This window comes from Pantherophis guttatus, chromosome 5 (assembly GCF_059756535.1).
Source record: "Pantherophis guttatus breed Tessera chromosome 5, ASM5975653v1, whole genome shotgun sequence".
Lineage (NCBI taxonomy): Eukaryota > Metazoa > Chordata > Lepidosauria > Squamata > Colubridae > Pantherophis > Pantherophis guttatus.
Window position 1 is genome coordinate 87,117,539 of NC_142067.1, and position 26,973 is coordinate 87,144,511.

General features: G+C 36.8%; 2 protein-coding genes across 5 annotated transcripts in view; one reads left to right on the top strand and one right to left on the bottom strand.

The window, feature by feature from the left end:
- Window positions 1-352, bottom strand: part of SHROOM2 (shroom family member 2) — a 162,454-nt gene extending 162,102 nt beyond the window's left edge. Inside the window, exon 1 of one of the 4 annotated variants that reach the window (XM_034435676.3) lies at window positions 85-352. The gene's annotated coding sequence lies outside the window, so the exon portion shown is untranslated. The remainder of the gene's footprint in view (window positions 1-84) is intronic. The other 3 variants (XM_087871449.1, XM_034435656.3, XM_087871447.1) reach the window with 3 other exon arrangements.
- Window positions 353-1,611: 1,259 nt separating this feature from the next.
- On the top strand, window positions 1,612-26,951 carry GPR143 (G protein-coupled receptor 143). Its single transcript, XM_034435687.3, has 8 exons — window positions 1,612-2,654; window positions 5,286-5,395; window positions 8,228-8,322; window positions 8,909-9,001; window positions 10,889-10,998; window positions 11,201-11,309; window positions 21,049-21,166; window positions 23,845-26,951. The coding sequence occupies exons 1-8, from the start codon at window positions 2,411-2,413 to the stop codon at window positions 24,142-24,144; spliced, it is 1,179 nt and encodes a 392-aa protein (XP_034291578.1). The 5' UTR covers window positions 1,612-2,410; the 3' UTR covers window positions 24,145-26,951.
- The last annotated feature ends 22 nt before the right edge of the window (window positions 26,952-26,973 follow it).

Here is a 26,973-nt window from a genome sequence, read left to right on the forward strand (position 1 = left end):
AGGGATTTACCAAGACTGAGTTAAAGGCATTAAAATGTTACATTAACTCTCCCTTTGTTCAATGCTCAGAAGGTAGAAACTTACTGTTTTACAAATGAGGGCAAATTCACACAGCTGCTCTGTGTGGGGTCTTCCATGGTGGTGCACTGCAAACTATTGCCATTCAGGAATGCACATTGTGTGTTGTGCTTTAGGATCTGGAATCCATCAAAAGGATGTGCCAAGACTTCAAGTAGAAAATGCAGAGCTACCAGGTACGTGGTATACATGTGAACACTGCACAAAGATGCCCATCCCCTCCTGCCTGCAGCCACTCAGTGCCATGCATATGAATAAAGTCTGAGTCCTGACCATCACTAGACACAAGCTACTCCTTTATGACATCTCTTGGCTTGGTCTTTGTCATACAATTGTCATAGTGACATTGTTCAGCACAGCTGAAGCAATATGTACCATACAAAATCACAAATGTCTTTGAGTTGTCTGATAACTCATTCTTCCAGTTCTGTCAATACCATAATACCAGGATTGCTTTGCAATTGTGCTTCCATACAAATCAAGAAGTCCCACTGCCATCTATGCCACTAAAAAGATGATCATAGACAGTAATGTCTTATCTAAGCTAGCTTGAAGAGCATTTCAGAACATCAGAGCCTACTTCAGGAATGTAATACTTTAATTAGTGTATAATATGTATGCTAACACAAGGTTTCACAACTTGGATATTAAATGCAAAAGCAGAACAGAAGTAGAAAAGTATACAAATGCTTAACATGTGACAAGACAAAAAATGAATCCACCAATAGTCAAGGATATATATTGTAATTAAGTTAGTAGCCTCACAGAAATGATAATGGATTGACCTCATTATACAACAACAGAGAAGTGTTGGACAACAACAATCCTTGGTTGGATACATGACCTTGAAAGACCTAGAAAACATGGAAATAATGGGAAAATAATGTGACTCAATTCAAAGGTGTTAACTGGAAACAATTTGCAGTCAGCTAAAGAGGACTTAATCTTGCAATAGATTGATTTGAACTGATAATCCTGATACTGACTTATTTGCATAGAAATAAGTCTTATCAACTAAAATGAATTTCAGTACATATCATTGAATGTACTCTTAAGATGAAAATGAATACAAAGAACAGACTGAGCATATAATTAAAAAATACACAAATGCTAGGATAAATTCTTGCCTTTAGTTCTATTTTTTTAAAGAAGACAAACTTCTTTAAAAAGGACAAAACTATGCAGTCTACTAACTGGAGTCTAGTGCTGTGTTTTTCAAGCTTGGCAACCTTAAAATGAGTGGACCAACTCCCAGAATTTCCTTGCCAGCATACAGACTAGGGAATTCTGGGAGTTGAAGCCACAGAACTTAAATTTGCCAAGTTTGAAAAATACTAATCTAGTGAAAGGTTAGCCTAGGCTGCAAAAGCCCAGTAGACATAGTTTGCCAGCTGCAATGACACAGAAAGCTCTACATCACGGGTGTCAAACTCAATTGCATCACATGACATTGTGATGTAGCACGACGTTTTTTGCCTTTGCGAGCCAGAGTGGGCGTGGCCTGCGTGTGATGCATCTGGCCCGTGGGCTGCCAGTTTACATCATTGTCATTATCTAGTTTTCATATGGATTTCTGAGCTCAGGTGCGGTATGATAGTGCAAAGTGGAAATTCAAGATGCAGTTGATGGAGGGATGCTCAAAGCAATAACTAGTGGGCCCCGGGGTCAGATGATGTGATCACAAGTCTCAAACCTTTTAAGTTCTTCAGGAGTGCTGAACTACCAGCCAACTTCGGAAAAACTGTTTTAGGGCAATCAGGATTTCAGGAAACAGATCTCCCAACTATAACAAAACCAAGTGAAGGGAGGAGGATCGATACCATAGCGAGTGACACTAACAGCCAGGAATCATTGATGAGAAACGGTAATCCTCTATCCCTAATTTACGAAATACGGAAGTTGATCCTTCTGAAGGGATTGCTTCTTTTCAGATGGCACCTCTGCAGAGCCTCGCTTTCTCTCTGAAGCCCCCCCCACCACCACCACTCCAAGAGGGCACACGGTCCTGCAAGAAGCAATGCTGTTTGAGTGAAGCCCTGCCAACGCCTTGGAGCAAAGAGAAGGGAAGACACGCGCTTCGGATCTCTTGCTCCCGCCAGTTTCGCTGCCCTACTAGGAGTTCCGCCTGGTGAGGGTAAAAAAAAAAACGGAGCCGGGAATGGGAGCTCCGGGGCTTGAGTCGCCACTTCGCCACATGATCCGGCCATCGCGTGACCCCAACTCTAAGCTGGAGGAAGAACAGGACAGAAAGCCTGCAAGAGCTTCCTAGGAGCGAGCGAAAGCGCGCGGCCCTTCCTCCCACCCCGACCCTCTAGTCTCCCAAAAACTTGCCATGGCCTCTCCGAGGCTGGAAACTTTCTGTTGCCCCAACCGGGACGTCTCCACGAAGCTTGTGGTGTCTTTCAAGCCGGAGGTCTTTTGCGGGGTCTGCCTTGGCAGCGCCTCTGCCGGGATTCTCTTGAGCGCCCTGCAGCTCCTCCCGAAGAAGGGCCGGGGCTCGCGGGCGATTTCCAAGGCTTCCTCCTCCACAACCATCCTCCTCTTCATCTCCGCCTGTGACATGCTGGGCTCGCTGGGTAAGGAGGTCACTTCTGATGAGATGGGCCGCTATATACATTTGATAATTAAATGAGGAGGTTTGGGGGATCCCACCAAAGAGCAGAGAGAGAGAAAGAGAGAGAGAGGGAGGGAGGAGCTGGGAGAAACAGAGTTTCTCTTCCAGCCACCTAAGGACGTTTTAATATAAGACTAAGGTGATGGAGTAACTTTGACAAGGCACATCAATAGTTTGGAACCCAATAGAGCTTCTCTAGCATTGCAGCCTGGTTGCTGCTTTGTAACAAGCCCAGTAATTTTAAGCGGACTTGCTCCTAGGTCAGGAAAAATGAAATTTCAGATGTTTTAAGGCTGAATCTCTTTTTTCTGCTCATTAACTTTAATGTATCCAGAGGGATTGAAAAGGCTTATCATGGCATTCCATACAAACTGAACAAGCCAAGTTGGCTACAGTTATATTACTGGGAAAGCTGTAAGAAATGACATTATTCTACCAGCATTTGGGTTAGTGGAACCAACTAACCCAAACAATACTTGAAATATGAAATTTTAATAGGGAATATTAAAGCAGGAGGTTGGACTACAAGACTTGCAAGGTTCCCTTCCAACTCTGTTATTCATAAAATATGTTATCCTAGGACAATAGTACCAGTAAATTAGCTCCTCTGACATAAAGAAAAACAACAGGCAAAAAAAAAAAAGGCAACAATGTCTGGTAGAGTAGGTTCAAATTTATTCCTGGATTTTCTGATATGCAGTAAAACATGTTATTTCAAAGCAAGGTATGGTTGTGGTTTGTATTTGTGACTTCGATTGCAGTTGCTGTTGCTATCAGTTCATTTTAACATTATATAAAAAGCCAGCTCTTCTGTTGCCTAATTGGTTTGTCTACTAGTATGTAAGCATTCTTGACCCCCTTTCCACAGACTTAATACTCAAGACTCATAATTTGATAAATCTGAAGCCAAATAGAAAAGCCTTCAATGACCAGAATTAAACTTGCTGTTCTAAATGCAGATAGAAAGAAATATCTTTGGATGTGATGGGAATTGCTTCTTAATCCACATGCAGTTAGAGTTGGTATGCACTATAACAGAAAGTTGTTTTTTAAAAGATAAATTACTGTTAGGCAGACAAAATAGTAATGAATATTAGTTATTTCACAGTTTAATCCATAATCTCCAATGAAAGACTAATTAATGTGTTAAAAGTGACTCAGATAGAATATGAAGGAAATTGCTTTATATTTTTTTCAAAACATGTTTATTTAGATACAGTTTTTGCTTTTCTGATATTTGTAATACAGTTTGCAAAAAATTCCCATTTAAAAAACTCTTTTCCCCTTGTCTCATGAAAGATATTCATGAAAGCAGAATGGGAGGGAGGGAAAGAGAGAGAGAGAGAGGGAGAGAGAGAGAGAGAGCTCTTATTGACCTATTTATTTTCACTGCCACATTTCTTCTGAAGAATTTGGCTAAAACCATTCAGTTTTTAATCCCTTACATGTCTCAGTTCATGAATGAAATCCATCCTTTCAGATCTAGCCATTCACATGACCATAGTGAAAATTTGAAAGCTGGGTCTGAAGACAAGCATATGATTTTTCCTTCTCCTTCTCCCACAACACAGCCATAGAAGCCAATCCCCATTAATCCAGTCAGTGGTTCTTGCAGTATGCAGTCTTACTGTGACAAAGGTCACTGAGAATGCAGATTATTCATCCTTCTTTCCAGAAAATAGCTAGGATTGACTAGAGAACTGACAAGAGATTCTTATATTGCTGATCCTTTCGTTATTGGCCAGGCAGGCAGCTGTGGACCAGAAGATGGAAGGTGGAAGTGTATGTATGTCAGAGGGAGTAAAACTGTAGTACTTCTAATCCTGATTCATACAAAAGATGTACAGTTTCTACATTTTCTATCCCCAATACATACACAGAAACAAAGTTGCCAGTCACCCAGCTTTTAATTGTCAGGCCAGAGCCTTTACCAAAATACCACTTGAGAATGAAAACACACTCCCATTGCAATAAAAATAGATCTTTTCTGAATGATAAAAACAAAAGCAAAGAGATGGTGTCCTCAATCCTGCCTAACCTCACATAAAATGAGGGATGAGAAAAAGTAGATAAAAAAGAATGTTTCCCAGTCCTTAAGGCCATATCCTGAGTTACATGGGAAATAAGCTTTGGAAAGCAGAGCAGCAGAACCAAATCCTTGTCTATCATCTACCTTTCTTCTTGATAGCTGCTGCTTGCAGTGTTGTTGGCTGTTTGTATTTGAGGAGAGAAAGGGGACAGAGAAAGGCGCTGAAATAAAAGCAACAAAAATATTTGGAATATATATTTTAGAAAATGTTTTTCTTTTTCAAGGGTCCTTGAAAGCAGGAACCAAACATAAAATGGTTTTAGAATGACTAGCAACATAGATGGAATATAATACTAGTTCTAAAAATGGGCAGTTTTGAATGGGAGATTTAAAATAATTCAGAATAGAATAGCTTCAAGTTATAAAAGGAAAAAACAATTCATCATAGAAAACTGAATGAAGCCAATTTTTCTTTCTAATACATTGGGAAAGTATGAAACAATATGAATTTTAAAGTGGTCAGAGTCGTACCTTATTAATATAGATTTATTCTCTTCCTTATAGGTATAATCTTCCGATCTATCATCTGGTTAGGGTTCCCAGACTTTGTGGCAAATATATCTTTAGCGAATCAAACTAATATATGGCCTGCTACATTCTGTGTAGGAAGTGCGGTAGGTATAAAAGAAATTGCTACTAAGTTGCACTGATACCTCTCTCCTTTGAAAAGGCCAGGATAGATTACTTGGGCTGTGTTCCCATTCTTTCTCACCCAGGGGAATATTGGAAATAAATTATTCCAAGATACAGGGATTCTGTTTGCCTATTTGTACAGGAAAAGAAAGATTCATATTTGATATGGGGGCACAATAAATAGATTAATGAAATAACAAGCTTAAAAATGGGCCTGATCAGCCCTTCGGTTGTAGAGAAAAAAATAAATGGAATGCTGTATGCAAACTAAACTGGAAATTAGTACCCACAATACTGTTGCAATTTACATTCCTCCAGGGCATGGACAGTGACTTGGAATGTTGGTGATTACTCCATTCCAAGCCTTCCTCTCGTGCTGGTCATGTGATCCCAAATAGAGCATTATATGGCCTGCTCTGCTTAAGCTTCCTAATGCACAAACATATATCCAGACCTATGACCGTTGGTGATAAAAGGATTATAAACCATTCCGGAAGACGTGTTTCTCATGCTTTTGTTTCATATTTTATATTGGTAAAGTGATTCAGTGTATGAGCTTTATAGTGGAATGGAATAGGTATGTGACATCTCATGATCTGTTCACATTTTTTTTTAGTGTTGGTTTATGTGCAAAGGCATGCAAGAGCCAAATCCATATATGTCACAACTATAGATAGATAAAAAAAATGCTAGTGCAGTCTTCCCCTAATTAATATCCAGAACTTGTTCTGGAGTCCATAAACACTGCTACAGTATTTGTGGTTGATGGGTGTGGTAGACTCCAACATATCATGAAAAAGGTTGCAGGAGGATGTACTGTATTGCTAATTCAAATAGCCAGAAGAACAGGGAATAGAGAATCATTATTTTTTTACTTCATAGTGGTATTTGGAAATGACCTTGGGAGAGAGAAAGAAGAGCCACAGCCTAGACATCAGGTTAAAAGATGAGTGAATGGAGAAAGTATCCTCCAAAGAGTAAAAGTGAGGGATGTGAAGGGTACTTTCAGATTTGCAAGATTCTGCAAATGTAACCTTACAATGACAGAATTAGTACTCATAGTTGGGCTTCTCTGGACTGTCTCAAACAACTATGTATCTTTTATAGTAAACATGAAAGTAGTGTTAAACTGAATTGATAGAAAACTCTTCTCCAACCACATTCAGAACTAATCAGTAACTATTTTATTTCCTGAAGCCATAGAATTTCTCCCAATACAGCTCCTAAGTATTCTGAGCTGGAAGTTCTATAGTGTTTCTTAATATGAGCTTTTAAAACTTTGCAGGCAAATCTATAGTCAGCTCATGGGTTATAGAACTTGGTAAACACACTGTTATACTAGTTCTCAGATTTTATTTTTTCATTTATGCTAGTAATTTTGTGACTTTTGCAAAAATATTTATTTATTTATTTTATTTTTATTTATTTATTTTTATATGCCGCCCTTCTCCGGAGACTCAGGGCGGTTTACAATGCGTTAAGCAATAGCTTTCATGCTTTTGTATATTTTATACAAAGTCATCTTATTGCCCCCACAAACCAGGTCCTCATTTTACCCACCTTAGAAAGGATGGAAGGCTGAGTCGACCTTGAGCCTGGTAAGAATTGAACTCACAGTAATTGCAGGCAGCTGGATGTTAAATGCTGCCTTAGTAGGAGGCATTAGCCTCCTTATTTTTATATAAATAAAAAACAGGTTATAGTCTAAAGCAGCAAATCCTATGCCCATTTATTTAGTAATCATCATCTTGAATGTACTTAACTTCTGCTCTTCATTTAATATTTTGTTAATGTTTTTAGAGCAGCATTTGCTTTCAATAACTGGGTTTTTTAAAGTTGAATTTCATTTTTTTTCTTTGAGAAAAAGTTTGACTTTCAGTATTGTATGCAGCATGATTAAATTATAACTTTCCGCAGGTAAGCTGTATAGTTTACCTTTGGCAATAGTGACTAAAAAGGTATAAGGCCAAAGTAGCTTAAGTAAAAAATAACAATTGAAGGAATTGAAGTGGAAGTCCAATAGAAATAAAGTTTCAGACCAGTCTAATATGCAGTGAAAATTCAGTCCCCATGAGCAAAAATGCTAACTTGTAAACACTATTAAGAACTGATAAATGATCTAATCAAAATTTGTGAATTGTGTTCAGATAAATGGAATTTGATTGAAAACTTATATTCTAATTTCCATCCAATTTTCATGAGAAATATGTGCAATCAAGTTTAATATATTTAATAATTTTGTCATGAAGCACAGTCACTAGTCCTGAGTAACCAAGATTATGAGAACTGCTCTTAGTTTCCTTTAGTTTGACTTCTCACCATGCTTAAATATCTTTTTAATATCTTACTGTTCTTTTGGAGTAAAAAAGAAATAATTCTGTAGTTGAATAGATTGTACATTTGGATTATGCAGGATTTTGGATTTGATTCTAAAGATCGCAGATTCCAAGCATCTGTCTGCATCTCTTTAAAGTAGCTTTGTGTTTTCCTATATTCACATGGCTATTGGTGAGATCAGTGGTATAATTCTGGGAAAAGATGCAGCTATGGTAAAGACCTGTATTCATGCTCTGGCACGATCTAAAACATTTCCCCAAAAATTATTTGAATTTGAAGCGCTGAACAAACATTACATATATCTGAATTTAGGAAGAAGATGCTACTCACAGGTCAGTAGAAATTACTTGACCCAATTGTCTTTGGTGTTCTGTGTAGTATACTGAACACAGCTGGACATAACATTTCAGACTTGTAAGTAACAACATGTCAATAATCCTGTTCTAAGTACCTAAGATTTTCTGTTTGTTTCTCAGATGTGGATTCAACTTTTGTACAGTGCTGTCTTTTGGTGGCTGTTTTGCTATGCTGTGGATTCATACTTGGTAGTTAGAAGATCAGCAGGAGTGAGGTATCACAAATGAACATTACATTTTAAACATGGGATATTTTCAGGATGGTATATTTTCATGATTAGGTGCACATTTAGATAGCTTTATCTTCATGGATGAATATGGATAATGGTCTGCTTAATAATTAATATGAGAGCCAATTTGGCGTAGTGGTTAAGGCATCAAGCTAGAAATGAGGCAACTGTGAGTTCAAGTCCTGTCTTAGGCGCAGAGCCTATGATCTTGGATCAGTGACTTTCTCTCAGCCCTAGGAAGGAGGCAAAGTCACCTGTAAAATGCAAGGATTTCTCCAGACGATATCAGAGAATTGAACACAATTGAGCAGAAGGAAAAAAAAAATCTTTGCTACTTAATATTTGGTTTCAACATTCAATTGGCTTTTATTCTGTTTAAATTTGCTGCAGAATGTGTATTTTTATATTGGTATTTTCTATTGTTAGATTGTATTGCTTTTCAAAAGCTTACTTTGTATTCTTTTTTCACCATCAGTTCAACTTGCCTTGAAATATGAAAGTACTCATGTAATTTTAAAACTTGACAAGGAACAATATTCACATCTTATTTTTCTTTCCAATATCCTTCTAGTACTATTGTGTTATACCATATGATGACATGGGGCTTGGCAATTTTGCTGTGCGTGGAAGGAGTTGCTATGCTCTACTATCCTTCAGTTTCTAGGTAAGTCTAACATTGCCTGAATTTTAAATCATTTCAATTATTTGTTTAAATTAAAGGACACTGAAGGATATTGGTTGGATCCATATTTATTAAAAGGAGGGGAATCTAATCATTTGAAAGCCAGCTTCACTACCATGATATACAATGGAACCAGTGGTGGGTTCCTCCTGGTTTGGTCCGGTTCGGCCGAGCCAGTAGCGGTGACGATATGACATCACCGAACCGGTTCTCCCCCCCGCCCTCCCACCCCCCCCACCCACGTTATTCTTACCTTTTATTTGGTCCCACCCCAAATCTATTACTGCTTCCTGAGTCCCAGCTGATGACTAGAGAGAAAAAAACTGTTTAAACTCTTGCCGTGGGGCTTCAAAGGGCTGTCCTACAGCTGATCAGTGTTAAAAGCAAACAAATGAGTCGGGTCATAAGTGCGAGGACTGGTCGTAAGTGCGAGGACCTTCCAGAAATGACTCTGACCAGCTAGCCACGCCCACCTAGTCACATGATCTCCAAGCCACACCCACAAAATAAGCCACGCCCACAGAACCGGTAGTAAAAAAATTTAGAACCCACCCCTGAATGAAACCCAACCTTTGTTATGTTGTTCAGTCTTGAGGAGATACTTGTCCAAAGTTAGGAACTTGTCAGTGTCTATAGACTGCATGGGAATTTATATGCTGGAGAAAAAATTAGAAAGTATACACATGTCAAAAATAATTAAAAGACCTGACTTAATATTTACTTGGGTAAGTCTTAGGGTTTAATTACTATTATAAGGAAAATCCTTCAGGGCAAGCTCTTGTCACAATACAGTGCTAAGGTGGATAGTGACGGGAGTCATTTTAGGGGAACCTAAATGGATGCAAATGTTTGGATCTTCCTCCCACTACTAGCTTTTGTTTTAACTGCAAACATCCATTTTTCCAGAAAATTTTAATCTCACAAAGGAACTCTAGTATTGGGAGGCCTGTGAGAGATGGGGAATTTTTAAAGCAGTGAGATGTGAAATTTGTATATGAAAGAATACAAATTTCTTTCATTTTTTTGTTTGCTGAGGGCGGTATTTTTGTTCTGTGTTCTCAAATTCTCAAATGGGCCATGTAACCAACAACCTGCTGTATTTGTATAACCGATTAAACCATTAAGAAACATATCATTATGGAATTGCAACTGACTCTATGTCTAATTGTTGTGCAATGAGCAAGGAGGACATGAGAGAAAAGAGGGAGGTGAAATAGAGAAAAGGGTATAAGAGAGAATGAGTGATTTCACAAGTTTGGGATGTTGTCCTGCTCACCTCTTTAGCACAATGCATGCAACATTGTTGCAACCTTCCATTTCCGCTTTTATATTTTAATAGCTCTCTGCCTCCATCACAGTTAAAGATATTTTATCTGAATGACTTAAATGCCTTTACTTCTCCAAATACAAGTTATGGAATAATTTCTAATTTTTCCACTTAGAACATTAGAATAAATTCATACTTAGCCTTTTTGGTGTCGATCAGGTTAGTATTGATTTCTTGCAGTAGGCCATTTTTCAAATGCATTTCAATCCCTTTTCTTATTTTTCTATAAATTGGATCAATTAAGTGGCCTCCTGAAAGCTTCCACCTTCATAAGATTTCTCCATATAATCATTCTTTGTTTGAAAAATAATCAGTTACTGTACAATCACTACCAGTTATATAATATATATTTGTTCACACAAATATAGCCTTCTGTCCAGCTAGCAGTCGATGCTGCCACACTGAAGATGCCTATTCAACATGTATTCCTAATTGCATTGTAAGCAAACCACAAGAAATCTTCCTTGATTAAGCAGGAATCATTTTCAACTTGGGAACAAATAAATCAGAATTATAATCTGTCCTTTCTCCCTACTTTACAGTTGTGAAAATGGATTGGAGCATGCAATTCCTCATTATGTCACCACGTATGTTCCACTGGTGCTTGTTTTGATGGCCAACCCAATTCTTTTCAGTAGAACTGTGGCTGCCGGTAAGATTCCAAATGGTAATTGGATTTTTAATAGGAAAAAAATAAGATTAACAAAGCAATTCTACTTACTAGAAAGTGGGGGCGGGGCAGATCCATGGTATATTGCCTTCTGCATTCAAAATGTGGCAGGCTTGCTCTAGCTAGGCAGGATCGGCTTCTTTGTTGAATAATATAATGAACACACTTCATTTCTGCTTCTCAGTTGCATCTTTATTGAAGGGAAGACAAGGAATCTACACAGAGAATGAAAGGCGGCTGGGGACAGAGATTAAAAATCGCTTTTTCAAAATTATGCTGATCATAATTGTTTGGTAAGATTAAAAAAAATAAAGGAAACTTTTCAAAGACAGGGAAATCCATATGTTGGATTTTTGGCTGAACTATATGTATTTTCTTAATCTGTAAATGCTCCACTGTAATTTTAATGTAAGATTCCTTTGTCTCTTCCTGTTATAATGCAAAACTTTTTTGAATGTTGCCTTTGACAACAATATTTATCTCTCATATGTGGTGGCACAGTGATTAGAATGCAATATTGCTCATTCCCAGGAGTTTGATCCTCACCAGCTTAAGGTTGATTCAGCCTTCCATCCTTCCGAGGTCAGTAAAATGAGGACCCAGATTGTTGGGCGCAATATGCTGACTCTGTAAACTGCTTAGAGAGGTCTGTAAAGCACTATGAAGCTGTATATAAGTCTATGTGCTATTGCTATATATTAATGTATTATTTATATATCATCCAAAGCAGATTTGATTTTATATTCTTGGAATAAAATTTTCATAATGGAAAACGTTACCAAATGTAACTGGAAAGATCATTCTGGGTACTAAAGAACTCTATGAAATATTTGCTTTGAGACTGTTTATCCCACATATAACAACCAAAAGTTATTGGCAACAAATTTTGGCATTGGGGGATTTAAAAATAATAGGAGAGGATGAGCTGGAACATAAATAATCATATATTTGAAAGGATAGGAATTTCTGGAGCATTTATGTAACCTATCATTGATTGACCCAATGTCAGGTTTAGGTTGTTTTTGTATTTTTTTCCCATTATGCAATCATAATTCATTTGTCATGATTCCATATACACCCCTTTGCAGGATGGGGACTATTAGATTTAGTTGATATAAATTAGATAATAATGAAGCTGATGAATGAATCAGTCTTAATGTCAGTATTCATCATCCAGAAAAAATCAGTCAAGGTATCAAATTATGCCAGACAGTAAAAGCAAAGGTGATATGCTTAATAGATATAGAGAAAGGGAAGTTAAACTCTACAGTAATGAGCTGAAAAGGAGGTCTTGGGGAAAAGCTGATGGAAGATTAGTTTAAAAATCAAATTAGAACATAGGTAAATATGAATTAATTACTTGAGATGTCAGGAAAAACTAACGTATGATATAAAAATACATACTTATGTTGGGCAGACCTCAGGTTTCTCAGAATTTTATTTTATTTTATTTTTTAATTTTTTTAAATACTTTATTGGTTTTTTCCAAAATATAAAAATAGTATACAATCTCTTTCTTGATCAGAGGTACAGTGTTTATACAATTTGGTACATCGTACGTTGAATAAGTTCATCTTTAACTATACAGTGTTCTATAGGATTAAATCCAATTCAAATATATAGCAGGTCATATCCTATGCTCATACTTTTATTTTATTCTTCAACCAGTTATACCAATTTCCCCATACTTCATAATATTTAGCATTCTCCTCATTTTTTAACTCACTCGTCAATTTTGCCATTTCTGCGCACTCTAGAATTTTGTTTATTAATAATTCTTCTGAGGGCATAGATTTATTTTTCCAGAGTTTCGCAAAGGCTAATCTAGCCGCTGTTGTAATCTGAATTATGAGTTGCGTTTTGTTATTATTGAGGCCATCTTCAGTCATACCCAAGAGGAAAGATTCTGGGGATAGGGCTATCTCCTGTCCCGTTATTTCTGAGAGCCAGAGTCAGATCTTTAACCAGAACTTTTTGGTCTCAGGACAGGTCCACCATAGATGATAGAAGGTGCCGACCGTTTTTCCACATTTCCAACATGTGTCTGGGAGATTTGGGAATATTTTCGCTAACCTAGCCGGGGCAGGGTACCATCTGTGTAACATTTTATAGTGGTTTTCTCTGAATGTTGCCGATTTCGTTATTTTGTAGTTCCTATTCCAGGCCATCTCCCAGTCGTTGAAATTAAGTCTGTATCCTAAATTTTTTTCCCAGATGTTTAGCTGATTTTTTGCTATGGTCTCTGCTCTATCCTCATCTAATAGGAAATTGTAAATTTTTGATAGCATTTTCTTATCTGTTCCCCAAATAATTTTATCAAAATGTCCGTATTTCGCTTCAATACCAAATTTATCTCTATCTTTTTGAAATCTGGAATTTATCTGGAGGTAATTCCACCAATCCAAGTTGAACCCCTGGTCCCTCAATACATCCAGAGGTTTGAGCTTCCCTTCTTCATCCAAGATGTCCTTCCTTGTATGTGCCCAATTTGTAATCATCTCTCCTATTGGGGGCCACTAAAGCTTCCATAATAGACAACCAGCTAGGTACCTTGGTGTAAACCCTCTGTCTAATTTCCTCCCACGTATGGATAAGTGTCTCCCTAATTTTATGTTTATGAAAGTAAGTTTTCCTCCTATTCTTTGTATCCCACAGGTGAGCATGCCATCCTTCACGGAGATCATGTCCTTCTAGTGTCAAAATTCTCCCGTCTTGTAGCTTGATCCACTCCTTTATCCAGATTATTTTTGCCGCCTTTTGATATAGTTCCCAATCAGGGAGCCCAAACCCTCCCAGATTTCTTTTCCCTTGAAGTATCTTAAAAGAAATCCTCAATTTCTTGCCCTCCCACAAAAAGTTCCTAATATGTTTGTTCAGGTCCAAAAAGAATTTTTTATCTAGTGGTATCGGAATGTTTTGGAATAGAAACAAAATTTTAGGTAGGATATTCATTTTGATCGCTGCAATTTTGCCAATCAGGGATAGTTTGAGCCTTTTCCATCTCTCAAGGTCTTGATAGGTTTTCTGCAATAGGGGGGTATAGTTATCGTCTTTTAATGAGGAGAATCTTGCGGTAATCCATATTCCCAGATATTTTATTTTCTTAACTGTCTGGAGGCCTAATAAATCTTCTAATTCTTTTTTTTGTGGATCTGTCATATTTTTCACTATTATTTTAGTTTTGTTCTTATTGATTTTAAGGCCCGCCACTTCTCCATAATCCTGTATTTCCTGCATTAATTTTAAACCGGTTTCTAATGGATCTTCTATTATGAGGGCAACGTCGTCTGCAAAAGCTTGGATTTTGAATGTTTCCTTCCTAATCTTTAAACCTTTAAGATTAGAAAGATCTTTAATCTTTAAGAAAGATTAAACCTCTAATCTTTCTAAGTAGCACCTCTAGTCCAAGATATAAAGTAAGGGCGATAGGGGGCATCCCTGCCTCACTTCTTTTTGTATCTGAAATACCTGGGTTCTGTCTCCATTTACTAATATGTTTGCCCTCTGGTTTTGGTAAATATTCTCTATCATCTTCCTGAAGTTGGTTTCAAATCCCATTAGGTCAATTTGATTTATCATAAAGGACCAATTCAAGTTGTCGAATGCCTTTTGGGCATTGACAAACATTAAAGCCAGCTGTTTTTCAGGGTGTTGTTCATAATATTCTATAGTATTAAGGACTGTTCTCAAATTATCTCTAATCTGTCTCCCTGGGAGAAAACCATTTTGATCTTTATGTATCCATCGATTTAAAATTTTTTTGAGCCTCTCCGCAATTATATTCATAAATAGTTTGTAATCTGCATTCAGCAATGAGATGGGTCTATAATTTGATATCTGCTTCGGGTCGGCACCTTCTTTCGGTATGAGCGTCAAATACGCTTCCCTCCAAGAGTCTGGGATTGTTATACCAGCAAGAGCATCATTTAGTATTTCTAGCAATTCTAATTTCAGGACATCATCAAATTTTTGGTATAATTCCCCAGGGAGACCATCTGGGCCAGGGGTTTTGTTCTTCTTTATTTTAGATAGGGCAGTTTTTAGCTCCTCTATAGTGATCTTTTCATTTAACCTTTCCTTTTCTTCTTCGGAGATTGGAGGTACATTTTTTTTTTAATTTGATTTATATGCCGCCCTTCTCCGGAGACTCAGGGCGGCTTACAGTGCATTCAGCAATAGCCTTCATACTTTTGTATATTTATACAAAGTCAGCTTATTGCCCCCACAAACTGGGTCCTCATTTAACCTACCTTAGAAAGGATGGAAGGCTGAGTCAACCTTGAGCCTTGGAGAGATTCGAACCAGCAGTAAATTGCAGGCAGCTGTGTTAATAACAGGGTGCTTTAAACCACTGTAGTACCAAGGCTCTTACCATTGGCTTCCAACAGATACTGTTCTACCTTAGTTAACTCAATTCCTTCATTCTTATATAGACATTCATAAAATTTTCTTATGCTTTCTAATTTATCTTCTTCCTTCGTCAGCAAGTTACCCTGAGAGTCTTCTAACACTAATATTTGGTTTTTTTCCTTCTCTTTCTTTAATTTATACGCCAACCATCTCCCCGACTTGTTAGCGTTCTCAAAACAATAATGCTTGGATCTTTTTATTTTTTGCGCCATCTCCTCCTGGTCCAATAAGTTCAATTTATGTCTCATCATCAACCACTGTTGTTTAATCGCCTCATCTCCCGGGCGTTGCTGAAGTTCATCATCAACTTGTAAAAGTTTTTGGGTGAGTTCTTCTCTAATCTTTCTTTTTTCCTTATTTTTGAAGGCAGTATATGAGATAGCTACCCCTCTCACATAAGCCTTCATGGTGTCCCACACGATTTCTTTAGCTGTCTCTCGATTCCCATTTTCTATGAAGAAGCGTTTGACTTCTTCATTCAATTTAAGTGAAAACTCTTTTTCATTTAACAAATTAATCTTTAAACTCCATTTCTGGTGTATTTTTTTGGTGTCATGGAGCCAACTGATTTCAAGGAGCTTATGGTCTGCCCAAGTATTCGTGCACATGTTAACCTTTTTAATTTCTAAAGCCAATTTTCTGGTAGCCCAAACCATATCTATTCTGGACCAAGAGCTCTGTGGCATTGAATAGAAGGTAAATTGTCTATCCTGGGGGTGTAAGGTACGCCACATGTCTGCTAAATTTATCTCGTCCACCAAATCAAAAAAGGGCTTTGGTAAGGGAGATCTTTTATTTTTTTTAGTTATGTCACACTTATAATCGTACTTTGGATCCACAATTCCATTAAAATCTCCCAGCATACATATTTCAATGTGTGCCCATTTTGCCAGCTATTCGTGGAGTTTCCGGTAAAATTTCCCTTGTTTTTTATTCGGGGCATAGACCCCTACCAATAACACCTTAGAATTACCTCTCGTTATTTCTACTATAAGTATTCTCCCTTTTTCATCTTGGTATTTGCATTCTGCCTCTATTCCTTTCTTAACATAGATAGCTATCCCCCTTTTTCTTTTGTCGGCTAGTGAAGAAAATACATTACCAAATTTAGTATAATTTAAGTGGTTGGCTTCATCTTTTTTTATATGGACCTCTTGGATACAAATTATATCGGGGTTTTGTTTCACCAATTTCGACAATATTATCCTTCTTTTTTTATGGTCATTTAAGCCATTCACATTCAACGATATGATCTTAGTATCGTTCATTCCTATAATTAGTTTCTAGTCTCTTGTACTTATTTACCTTTTAAAGTTACTGCTCTCACTGGTCTAGATTTTCCCCCCTTTTTCTTCTGTGTCTTCCTTTTTCTTCTCCTCTTCTATGTCTTCTCTTGTGATTTGTTCTTGGGATGTCTCTTCTTCTGTATTTGCTATCTCGTTTTCCTCCTTACTGGTTTGTTCCTCTTCTCCTCCCCTTAGTTGGTCTAGGAAGTCTTGAGCATCGCTTAAACAGTCAATTCTGATTTTCCTCCCTTGCCAAGAAATTAACATTCCTTCTGGCAAAAGCCACCTAAATATTATGCTTCTCCTGTTTAATTGGTTTGTCAAGAATCTATAGTTTTTCCTCCTTTCCTTCACTCTCCTTGGAATTTGTTTCAAAATATTGACTTCTTTTCCCCCATAGATAATTTTTTCCTCCCGGGCTATATTGTACAGAATATCTCTAACTTTTTTTCTAGCAAAGCGAACATGGACCTCTCTAGGGAGCCTATTTCTTCTTTCTCGTTTGGACTCTGTACACCTCGTCAATCTCTCGAATTATGTCCTGCTTGTCTTGCTGAAGGGTCTCTGCGATCAGCTCAGCCATCTTATCTCCTAAGTCCTCTTCCTTATCTTCCATGATGTTTTGGAATCGCAGGTAAAACGAGGCCTTGTCCATCTCAAGATGAATCAAGGCGTCTTCTGTTTCTTTATTCTGTGCCGACAGCGTTTGGTCCACTATATCCAGTTTTTTCTCATTTTTTTCAATCCTTTGTTCTGCTTTTTGAATTCTATTTTCATTGCTGGCAATAGCTGTTTGGATCTCGTTCATTTTGGAATCCAGAGCTTGGATGTCTGATTTTAGTTCAGAGTGACTGTTCAAAAGTTTCTCTTGCATCGCAAGCATAGTTTCTTGTATTGATAGCAGAGACGATTGTACCGTTTGCAACGTAGGGGTTACAGGGGGTTTGTTTGTTTTCTGGAGACCTTCTACTGATTTCTGGATGGCTGGGGAAGACATTGCCAAAGTGGGGATAGATGGCACTTTTTTACCGGTTTTTGCAATTGTTGATGTCAAACTTGCCATTTCTTTCAAAACCGATTTTTGATCTCTTATTATCTCCTCTATCTTTCTCCAAATTATCATCCAGTGGCACTTGCCACGTTTTCTCTGGGATACTTTCTTAAATCCTTATTTAGCTTCTATATTGGTTCTCGATACACTCTCAATAAATTTCAGTTAATGCTTGATTTCTAAATTTCTAACTTGCTATAGTAGAATAAGTAAACGTTTCCAGCAAGCGACAATCACTGATTATATGAGTCTTCTCTAATTAAGTTAAGCAATAATAACAATAAATTAGTCAATTAATAAATCCTAAATTCAAATCTTAATATAAATATATATATAAAGTATTGATATAAATAAGTTGCTAAGTGCTACCAGTAGATATAATTATGCTATATTAAATAAGTTAATAACAATGAATTGATAGGTTAATAGGTTTTAAATTCAGACCTCAATAAAAAGTTTTGATATAAATAGATTATTATTAGTATAGTATACAATATAGTAAGTTAATTAATTAAATACAAATCTAGGTTCTTATTTGTAATCAGTGCTTAATACCTAGTTTTGTATATCTATATTTCTATGTTCTTAACAATCAACTAGTCTAATTGATGACAATTATATAAAAAACAAAGTTTAAATATTAAGGACACAGATACTCAAAAGGAGGATGGGGGAGAGTACATATAAGTGTAAGTATAAATTATAAATCTTCAACTCGCCACTCTGGTGGGCTCCAATGCACCTCGATGGTAAGTCTCTCTGCTAGAACGTCTTCTTGTTCGTCCTCTGCTGTTTCTCTCTTCCGGTTCAATGGGCGCACTTCCTGTTTCGCCGAGGGTCTCAATAAGCTAATCACTGTGTTTCTCCTGCTTCCTTTCCACTCGTTCAGAAGACACAAAACCAACCACCCCGATAGGCTTTTCTTTCTTTCTCTTCCCTCTCACCGCATTCTTTAGAAACGCAATCCACTCCCTCCGCTTCTCTCATCCGCTCGTCGGCTTGTCGGCTTGTTGGGCTTCCGCGATTACAATCTGCTCTATCTTCTCCGTTGCCACCTCTCACCAATCCGAGCACTCCTCTCCCGACTCCACCGAACTCCTCTCTCAGCGCACAATCTCTTCAGGTATGGGGAACCTCCGATCTTCTTCTAAGCTTCCCGTCTTTTGTTGGCTATTGCAACTTCAAGCCCGCCATCAGTGGCCGGCTCACCGCGTTGGATCGACAGAGCCGCCTGGTCCAGCGAGAGGTGGTCGCACCCCACGTTCCCACTCGCCTGGCTTCCTCTTTTGTCCGCAGGACTCTCCGGGTCCCGCGCCCCCCAAGGGATCCCCAGAACACGGTGAAAAGGGGTGTTGAGGAGCAGCGAGCACTCACTCAACACCCTGTCACTGCAAGTCACCAACCGGAAGAGGTTTCTCAGAATTTTAATTTTGTAAATACTGTACAATTTATAGCTATAATGTATATACAAGATGCAACTTTACGTTTTAAAAAAATCCTCCAAATTTGAACGATTAAATAGAGCTTTATAGTTATTTCATCAAATAAATTGATAATATGCAATCAGCTAGGTTTTGATTTTTAGCAACCATGTAGATACCATAGATTTTCTCCATGACAAAAATCAAATAAACAAACTCCAAAATCAAATAAATATCCAAATCATTCCATCTCTCAGCTGTCTTCTCTTCAATATAGTAGTACAAAATAGTCAGGATGACACTTTTTTGGTTCTACTATTAAGCAATTCAAACTTAAAAATTATTTGGTGATTGACCTTAAAGAATCTACAGCAGATTTTGCAGTAGATGAGGAACATTGCTATCCACTCCTGCCTTTCTTGTTCTTTGAATGTACAGACCTCTGGCTGTTAACATGTCAGTAACACTGAAAATCATAACTGGGATACAGTAACCCAGTCTCAGCACTAATATGGAAACAAAGTAAAATTTCTTAGTCCTATACTTTTATGTATGGTGTGCGTGTGTGTGCATATACATACTTATACTATACACAGTATATTGTGTATGCAGATAACTATGGATATGCAGATATAGATAAAGAAATCTGAGAGCCAATTTGATCTAGTGGTTAAGGTACCAGGCTAGAAAAGGGGAGACTGAGTTCTAATCCTGCCATAGGTATGAAAGCCAGTTGGGTGACCTTGGGCCAGTCATTCTCTCTCAGCTCAATCCACTTCACAGGGTTTTGTTGTGGAAAATATAGGAGGTGGAAGGTGTGTTGAATATATCCACTGCCTTGAGTTATTTATAAAAATAATAAAGGCTGCATATAAATAAATAAAAATATTGTTCTGAATACTCAAACACCACAGTGATAATAAATTATGTTATATATATTTAGCAGTGTTTTTATATTAATTATGTTTTAGAGATGTTTAGGGAAGGGGTCAAAAAATGTCAAGATTAGGTGGGCAACTGTGTAATCAAAACGTCTCCCCTTTTTAATATGTGTTTATGAATGTCACAAGTAAAAAAGGGGGAATTGCTATCATATAGTTGCGCCCACAGTCTTGACTTTTATCAACTCCCATTGATGTTCCTGTCATCATCTCTTTTTATAGAATTTCTTATCCACATTGTTGTTCAAAGTTTGTGGTTTGGAACAAAGCTGCATTTTCTGGCATAGGAAGCCATGTATTCTGATGACACCAAGGTTGGAATAGTGAGATGATAGATCTTACTATTGAACTTCCCGTAAGATATATCAGTGGTAATTAGGGATAATTGTGGTTATATGGAGACCTCTTACTTACCTCTTTTCCTCTTGTTTACATCATTCTGGTTCACCTTTTGAGTAGATAAATGACATAAAGCTATTATAGTTGAAAGCTTTTAATGACCAGACTGTGGGCTAAATTAACCCTGCACAGAGTGTATAAGAGGCTTTCCCCACTTCCTAACAGTAAGTCCTAAGGAAATATAATCCATCAGATGAAATATTGTCTAAGTGCTCTTACTATTTTTATTGCTATGTAATAGCACAGCTTGATATAATACTAAGAAGTTAAAAAATTATTCATTTTATAACTGTAATAATAGTGCTCTAACTAAAAACATACTATTTAATAATTTTTCTGTGCTTCTGTCACTTTGAAGGGATTTTAACAAAATAATTATGTGTGTACTCATACTAATATTTATTATCCCTGAAAGGAAAACAAGTAATGTTGATAAAAAAATGTTTTAATTTTGCTTTGAAAATAACAAATAATTATAAAGCTTTCTGTCTTGTTTTTACCCATAACTTTTACATCCATAAAAGCTGGTCATCAAATATCATAAATGAGGGTCTTCTGTTCTACCTGGAAATGCAACCAGATATCAGTGGAAGCTCCTTGAAAAATATCAGAACTGCAGCACTGATCACATGGATTATAATGGTATGGCCTTTTCTAGCACATTGGTTAAAGGGAAACAGCCAGCATATTTAAGGTCTCCTCCGGTACATATGGATATTTTAAGCAAATTTACTGGGTTCACACTTTATGTGATTTGATTAACAGTAATTTATTTAATAATCTGTGATAGCTGAATTTGTATAACAGTGTTAAACCCAGCTGTAGCTTTGGATATTATAGCCATGCATAAATGTATTAAAAGTTTGTTGAGGTGACTAAGGGGAAAACACATTCTAAGGTATTTTAAATAGTTTGTATATACAACTTGTATATACAAATATATGTATCCAGTGGTGCCTAGAAGTTTGTGAACCCTTTTGAATTTTCAGTATTTCTGCATAAACATGACCTAAAATATGATCTGTTCTCCACACAACTAGATAAAGAGAACCCAGTTAAACAAATGAGTCAAAAATATTGTTCATCTATTGAGTAAAATGATCCAAAGCCACATATTTGTGTCTGGCAAAAGTATGTATTTTATCTAGTTTTGGGGCTAGTGTGGGGACTAGATCATGTTTCAGGGTTCACACATTTTTAAGTATCACTATAGCTGTATTAATGTATTTATATCAGTTGAATCATAGCACACTTAGTTCCTTGTAACTTCTTTGCCAGTTTTTCCTCTTTTTTCTCTTATATTGTAGCGAATATACACCAAAGCTTGTTCTTCTTCTCCTCTGCCTCCTGCTACCATTATCTTTCCTACAATTGCTTGCTAATTGCTTGTTAGATATTAAGAACCTTTAGAATAACAAGTTACATGATACCATAGATAATTCTCCTTCCACCGTCAGCAAAAGAAGTTTAAAAAGTTATCCTGGAATAAATAGCAAGCAGGTTATTACAATATTGATTTTGGAAAGTTATAAATGGACTAAGGAATGGATTGGAAATAAGATTTTGAAATTAATAATAAGAATCCTTCATGTGAGTTGTTTAAAAACTTATTTAAAATATATGAGGAGGTTGCTGAGCCTCAGAAACAACCAAAATGAACTAAAATTATAATTAAAGGAGAAGAGACCCACTACAGAATGGAGAAAATTGTTTTAACTTTGGAAGAATTAAAGAATTACGTGAGAACAATGCCCAAAGAAAATTCTAATAAGAATGTCTGCTACCATAAAAATAAGTTTAAAAATGGAGATAGAAGTGAATACAACTGACTATAAAGCTGTATTGAATTTGGATTTTAAAATGTCAGGTTATAAGAATGATACTGAAAAAAACATTACACTGGATTTGTCATTGAAACTGGTTGATGTCTTAATAACTAAAATGGATGCAAATAATAAATCAGAAGAATTACTTGGATAACTTTTTTTAAATCTTTGTCTTACAAAGAAATGTGTTATACTCATGAAAGATTGCCAGAGAAAAGAAAGAGAAAATGAAAAGATATCAGCATTTTGGATACTATTTAAAGGGAACAAATACAGAGATTTATAAAAACAAATGAAATATAAAGTTGGCTTATTTGATCAAGGTTAAAGTATATATAATGTTTTTTCTAGTAATTCTTAATCGGTTTTCTCAACTAGGGCTGAATGACAAGGCTTTAAAATAAATAAGCTATGAGAAGAAGCCTTTTTTGTTGCATTTTCAGAGAAAATGATAAACTATGGTGTTAGAAGGAAAGGAAAAAAATTTAATCTGATTAAGGTTAAAATATAGATGTTGTTTCTGGTATGTGTTAAATTTGTGAAGGAGTTTCTGAGAGAGACAAAGAGAAAATGAAAACAAATAAACTTGTAAGCTATTTACTTGAAGAGCTTAAAATTCAAGATTTATAACAGGTTGTTTCTGATAGTTCTTAATGTATTTTCTTGATTAGATCCAAATGATGAGGCATTACAGATTTGTTTATAGATAAAAAATATGGGAAGAAATTTTTTGTTGTATTTTTAGAGAAAATTTTAAGTAAGTGTGTTAAAAGTAAAGAAATATAAAATTAATTTATTTGATTAAGGCTAAAAAATGCAAGTTATGTTTGGTAACTTTTAATGAATCTTTGCTGATTAGGATTGAATAACGATTAGGGTTGAATGTCAAAAATATTATAATTTATTTTTTAATTTTAAAAAGATCCTAAAGAGAGAACAATTAAATTATTACTAGAGGTAGTCTTTGACTTACAACCACAACCACAAAATTTCTGTTGCTTATCAAGGCAGTTGTTAGGTGAGTTTTGCTCCATTTTACAATCTTTCTTGCCACAATTGTTAAGTGAATCACTGCAGTTGTTAAGTTAGTAACACAGTTATTAAGTGAATCTGGAGAGATACTTCTTATGATGGCATCAGTGAGATCTAAAACAGAAGATACTTTCACACCAGATCAATTTGTCCAAAATATTTAACTTAAGCCACCCCACAAAAAAATTAGGAGATACCTTGAAGGACATATATCTACTCTATATAAATAGCAGGAACGTAAGGAAACCAGAATTACTTAAGATATATTTTATTTCTGCATTTTGTTGTCTACTTTTTTTATAGAGGATGACTGTGTGATTTGAGGTCTGATTCTTTAGTCTGAAATAGGAGATAATAATAGCACAGAAAGCTGGGCTACTTCACTGTTTTAAATTCTCACTAAAAAGTATAATAATCTGCACTTTGGCCCTCAAATAACTTCTTCTGTTCTTTCCTTCCTAGGGAGTGCTGAACCCCATGCAAGGCTTTCTTTTTACATTGGCTTTTTATGGCTGGACTGGTTGGAATCTGGACTTGCAGTGGCAGAAAAGCCCAATTCCATGGGATTCTCTGTCCACCTCAACTGCTGCTGGAAATGGCTATGCTTTGCCAAGCGGAAACTCGGTGAATTTCCATGACTCAAAGAAAACATCAACAGTGCCCATCCATCAGACAGATGAAACTTTAAGCATACTGTCTGAAGGAAATCTGGGCACCAGTGAGGGATTAATGAAGAATTCTCCTGTCTACCAAGGCTGGTAAACTTCAGGATTCACTCACACATTCACTGGCAAGATTTTAACTGCCTTAAATACTGTTAGCTTATTTATTCAATTACTAGATCAGTGCTGAGGAATGAATGGATACATGATCCAGACCTTGAAGAAATGTTCCACTTAATATTTACACAAGGTGTTTTTTAAATGGGATTTTCTAATCCTTTATTTAAAAAAGCAAAACAAAAAATAAATGGTTGTTGAGGCAAATATGATACTAGTAAATTCTGAGCATGTCAGAATGAAGTACCAGTAAATTCTTTAATGTACTTCTACAGGTGAAACTCGAAAAATTAGAATATCGTGCAAAAGTTCATTTATTTCAGTAATGCAACTTAAAAGGTGAAACATATATGAGATAGACTCATTACATGCAAAGCGAGATAGTTCCAAGCCTTGATGTGTCATACTTTTGATGATTATGGTTTACAGCTCATGAAAACGCCAAATTCACAATCTCAGAAAATTAGAATATTGTGAAAAGGTTCAATATTCTAGGTTCGAAGTGTCCCACTCTAATCAGCTAATTAAGCCATAACACCTGCAAAGGGTTTCTGAGCCTTTAAATGGCCTCTCAGTCTGGTTCAGTAGGAATCACAATCATGGGAAAGACTGCTGATCTGACAGTTGTGCAGAAAACCATCATTGACATCGTCCATAAGGAGGGAAAGCCTCAAAAGGTAATTGCAAAAGAAGTTGGATGTTCCCAAAGTGCTGTATCAAAGCACATTAATAGAAAGTTATGTGGAAGGGAAAAGTGTGGAAGAAAAAGGTGCACAAGCATCAGGGATGACCTCAGCCTGGAGAGGATTGTCAGGAAAAGGCCATTCAAAAGAGTTGGGGACTATCACAAGGAGTGGACTGAGGCTGGAGTCAGTGTATCAAGAGCCACCACACACAGACGGATCCTGAACATGGGCTTCAAATGTCATATTCCTCTTGTCAAGCCGCTCCTGAACAACAAACAATGTCAGAAGCATCTTACTTGGGCTAAAGAAAAAAGGAACTGGTCTGTTGCTCAGTGGTCCAAAGTCCTCTTTTCTGATGAGAGCAACTTTTGCATCTCATTTGGAAAACAAGGACCCAGAGTCTGGAGGAAGAATGGAGAGGCACACACTGCAAGATGCTTGAAGTCCAGTGTGAAGTTTCCACAGTCTGTGTTGATTTGGGGAGCCATGTCATCTGCTGGTGTTGGTCCACTGTGCTTCATTAAGTCCAAGGTCAACGCAACCGTCTACCAGGAGATTTTGGAGCACTTCATGCTTCTTTCCGCAGACGAGCTTTATGGGGATTCTGACTTCATTTTCCAGCAGGACTTGGCACCTGCCCACACTGCCAAAAGTACCAAAACCTGGTTCAATGACCATGGGATTACTGTGCTTGATTGGCCAGCAAACTCGCCTGACCTGAACCCCATAGAGAATCTATGGGACATTGCCAAGAGAAAGATGAGAGACATGAGACCGAACAATGCAGAAGAGCTGAAGACCGCTATTGAAGCATCCTGGTCTTCCATAACACCTCAGCAGTGCCACAGGCTGATGGCATCCATGCCACGCCACATTGAGGCAGTAATTGATGCAAAAGGGGCCCAAACCAAGTACTGAGTACATATGCATGCTTATACTTTTCAGAGGTCCGATATTGTTCTATGTACAATCCTTGTTTTATTGATTTCATGTAATATTCTAATTTTCTGAGATTGTGAATTTGGGGTTTTCATGAGCTGTAAGCCATAATCATCAAAATTATGACAAATCAAGACTTGAACTATCTCGCTTTGCATGTAATGAGTCTATCTCATATATTAGTTTCACCTTTTAAATTGCATTACTGAAATAAATGAACTTTTGCACAATATTCTAATTTTTTGAGTTTCACCTGTATGTCTTCTTCAGCTTGCATTGCCAGCAAGACAATTTTACTTAATGAAAGCTATTAGGGACTCTTATAATTCTAATGATTTACCTTAAAATTGAAAACTAAAAACATTCCACTGTAACCTAGTATATAATTTACAAAGCATTACATGGCTTACTATTATTGCCTCCTTTTCTTGTTCGTTTCCTCAGTTGAAATCATCCTACAATCTTAGTCATAGCTGCTTCTCTCTCTTCTTCTTTCTTTCCTTAACAAGCAGAGATGTGATTGTGCTAGAAGAGGGGTAGGGAACAATGGCCCTTTTATGACTTGTGGACTTCAGCTCCCAGAATTTCTGCCAGCCAGCCATGCTCAGGAATTCTGGGAGTTGAAGTCCACAAGTCATAAAGGGGCCATCCTTCGCCCCTCCTGTGCTAGAAGTTCCATCACTCCTCTGATGATATTGACTCCTTTATTCTAACTACCTTCTGGCCAGCACTTATATCCAAAACACACGCTAGTTAAGATTTAGTTCTGCATTCTGTTTCTCTACTGACCAATTACACAGTTGTGAGTTAACTTTTGGAGTGGGATGAATTGCTTTGTATTGTATTAATCATTCCTGTGTCTTTCTAGATACATATTACCATCTTAACTGTGATGGAATGATTTTTGTTAAAAGTAATGCATAAAAAAGGCATGCACCACTAATGCAAGATGCAGTGATACAAATTATGCATGAAAGATAACTAGTGGTATTCAAATTAGCAATCGCCAATATCTAGATTGCCTTGGTCTGCTACATGAAACCAAACCATAGATTTTGTTCAACAAATAAGTTAAAGGAAATTATATCTTAGGAAGTTTGTAAACTAACAATTTAGTTTTTGACCTTTATTGTTATTTCTTACACAATACACTATTTTTTATAAAGAATTGTCTAATTAGCATTTGT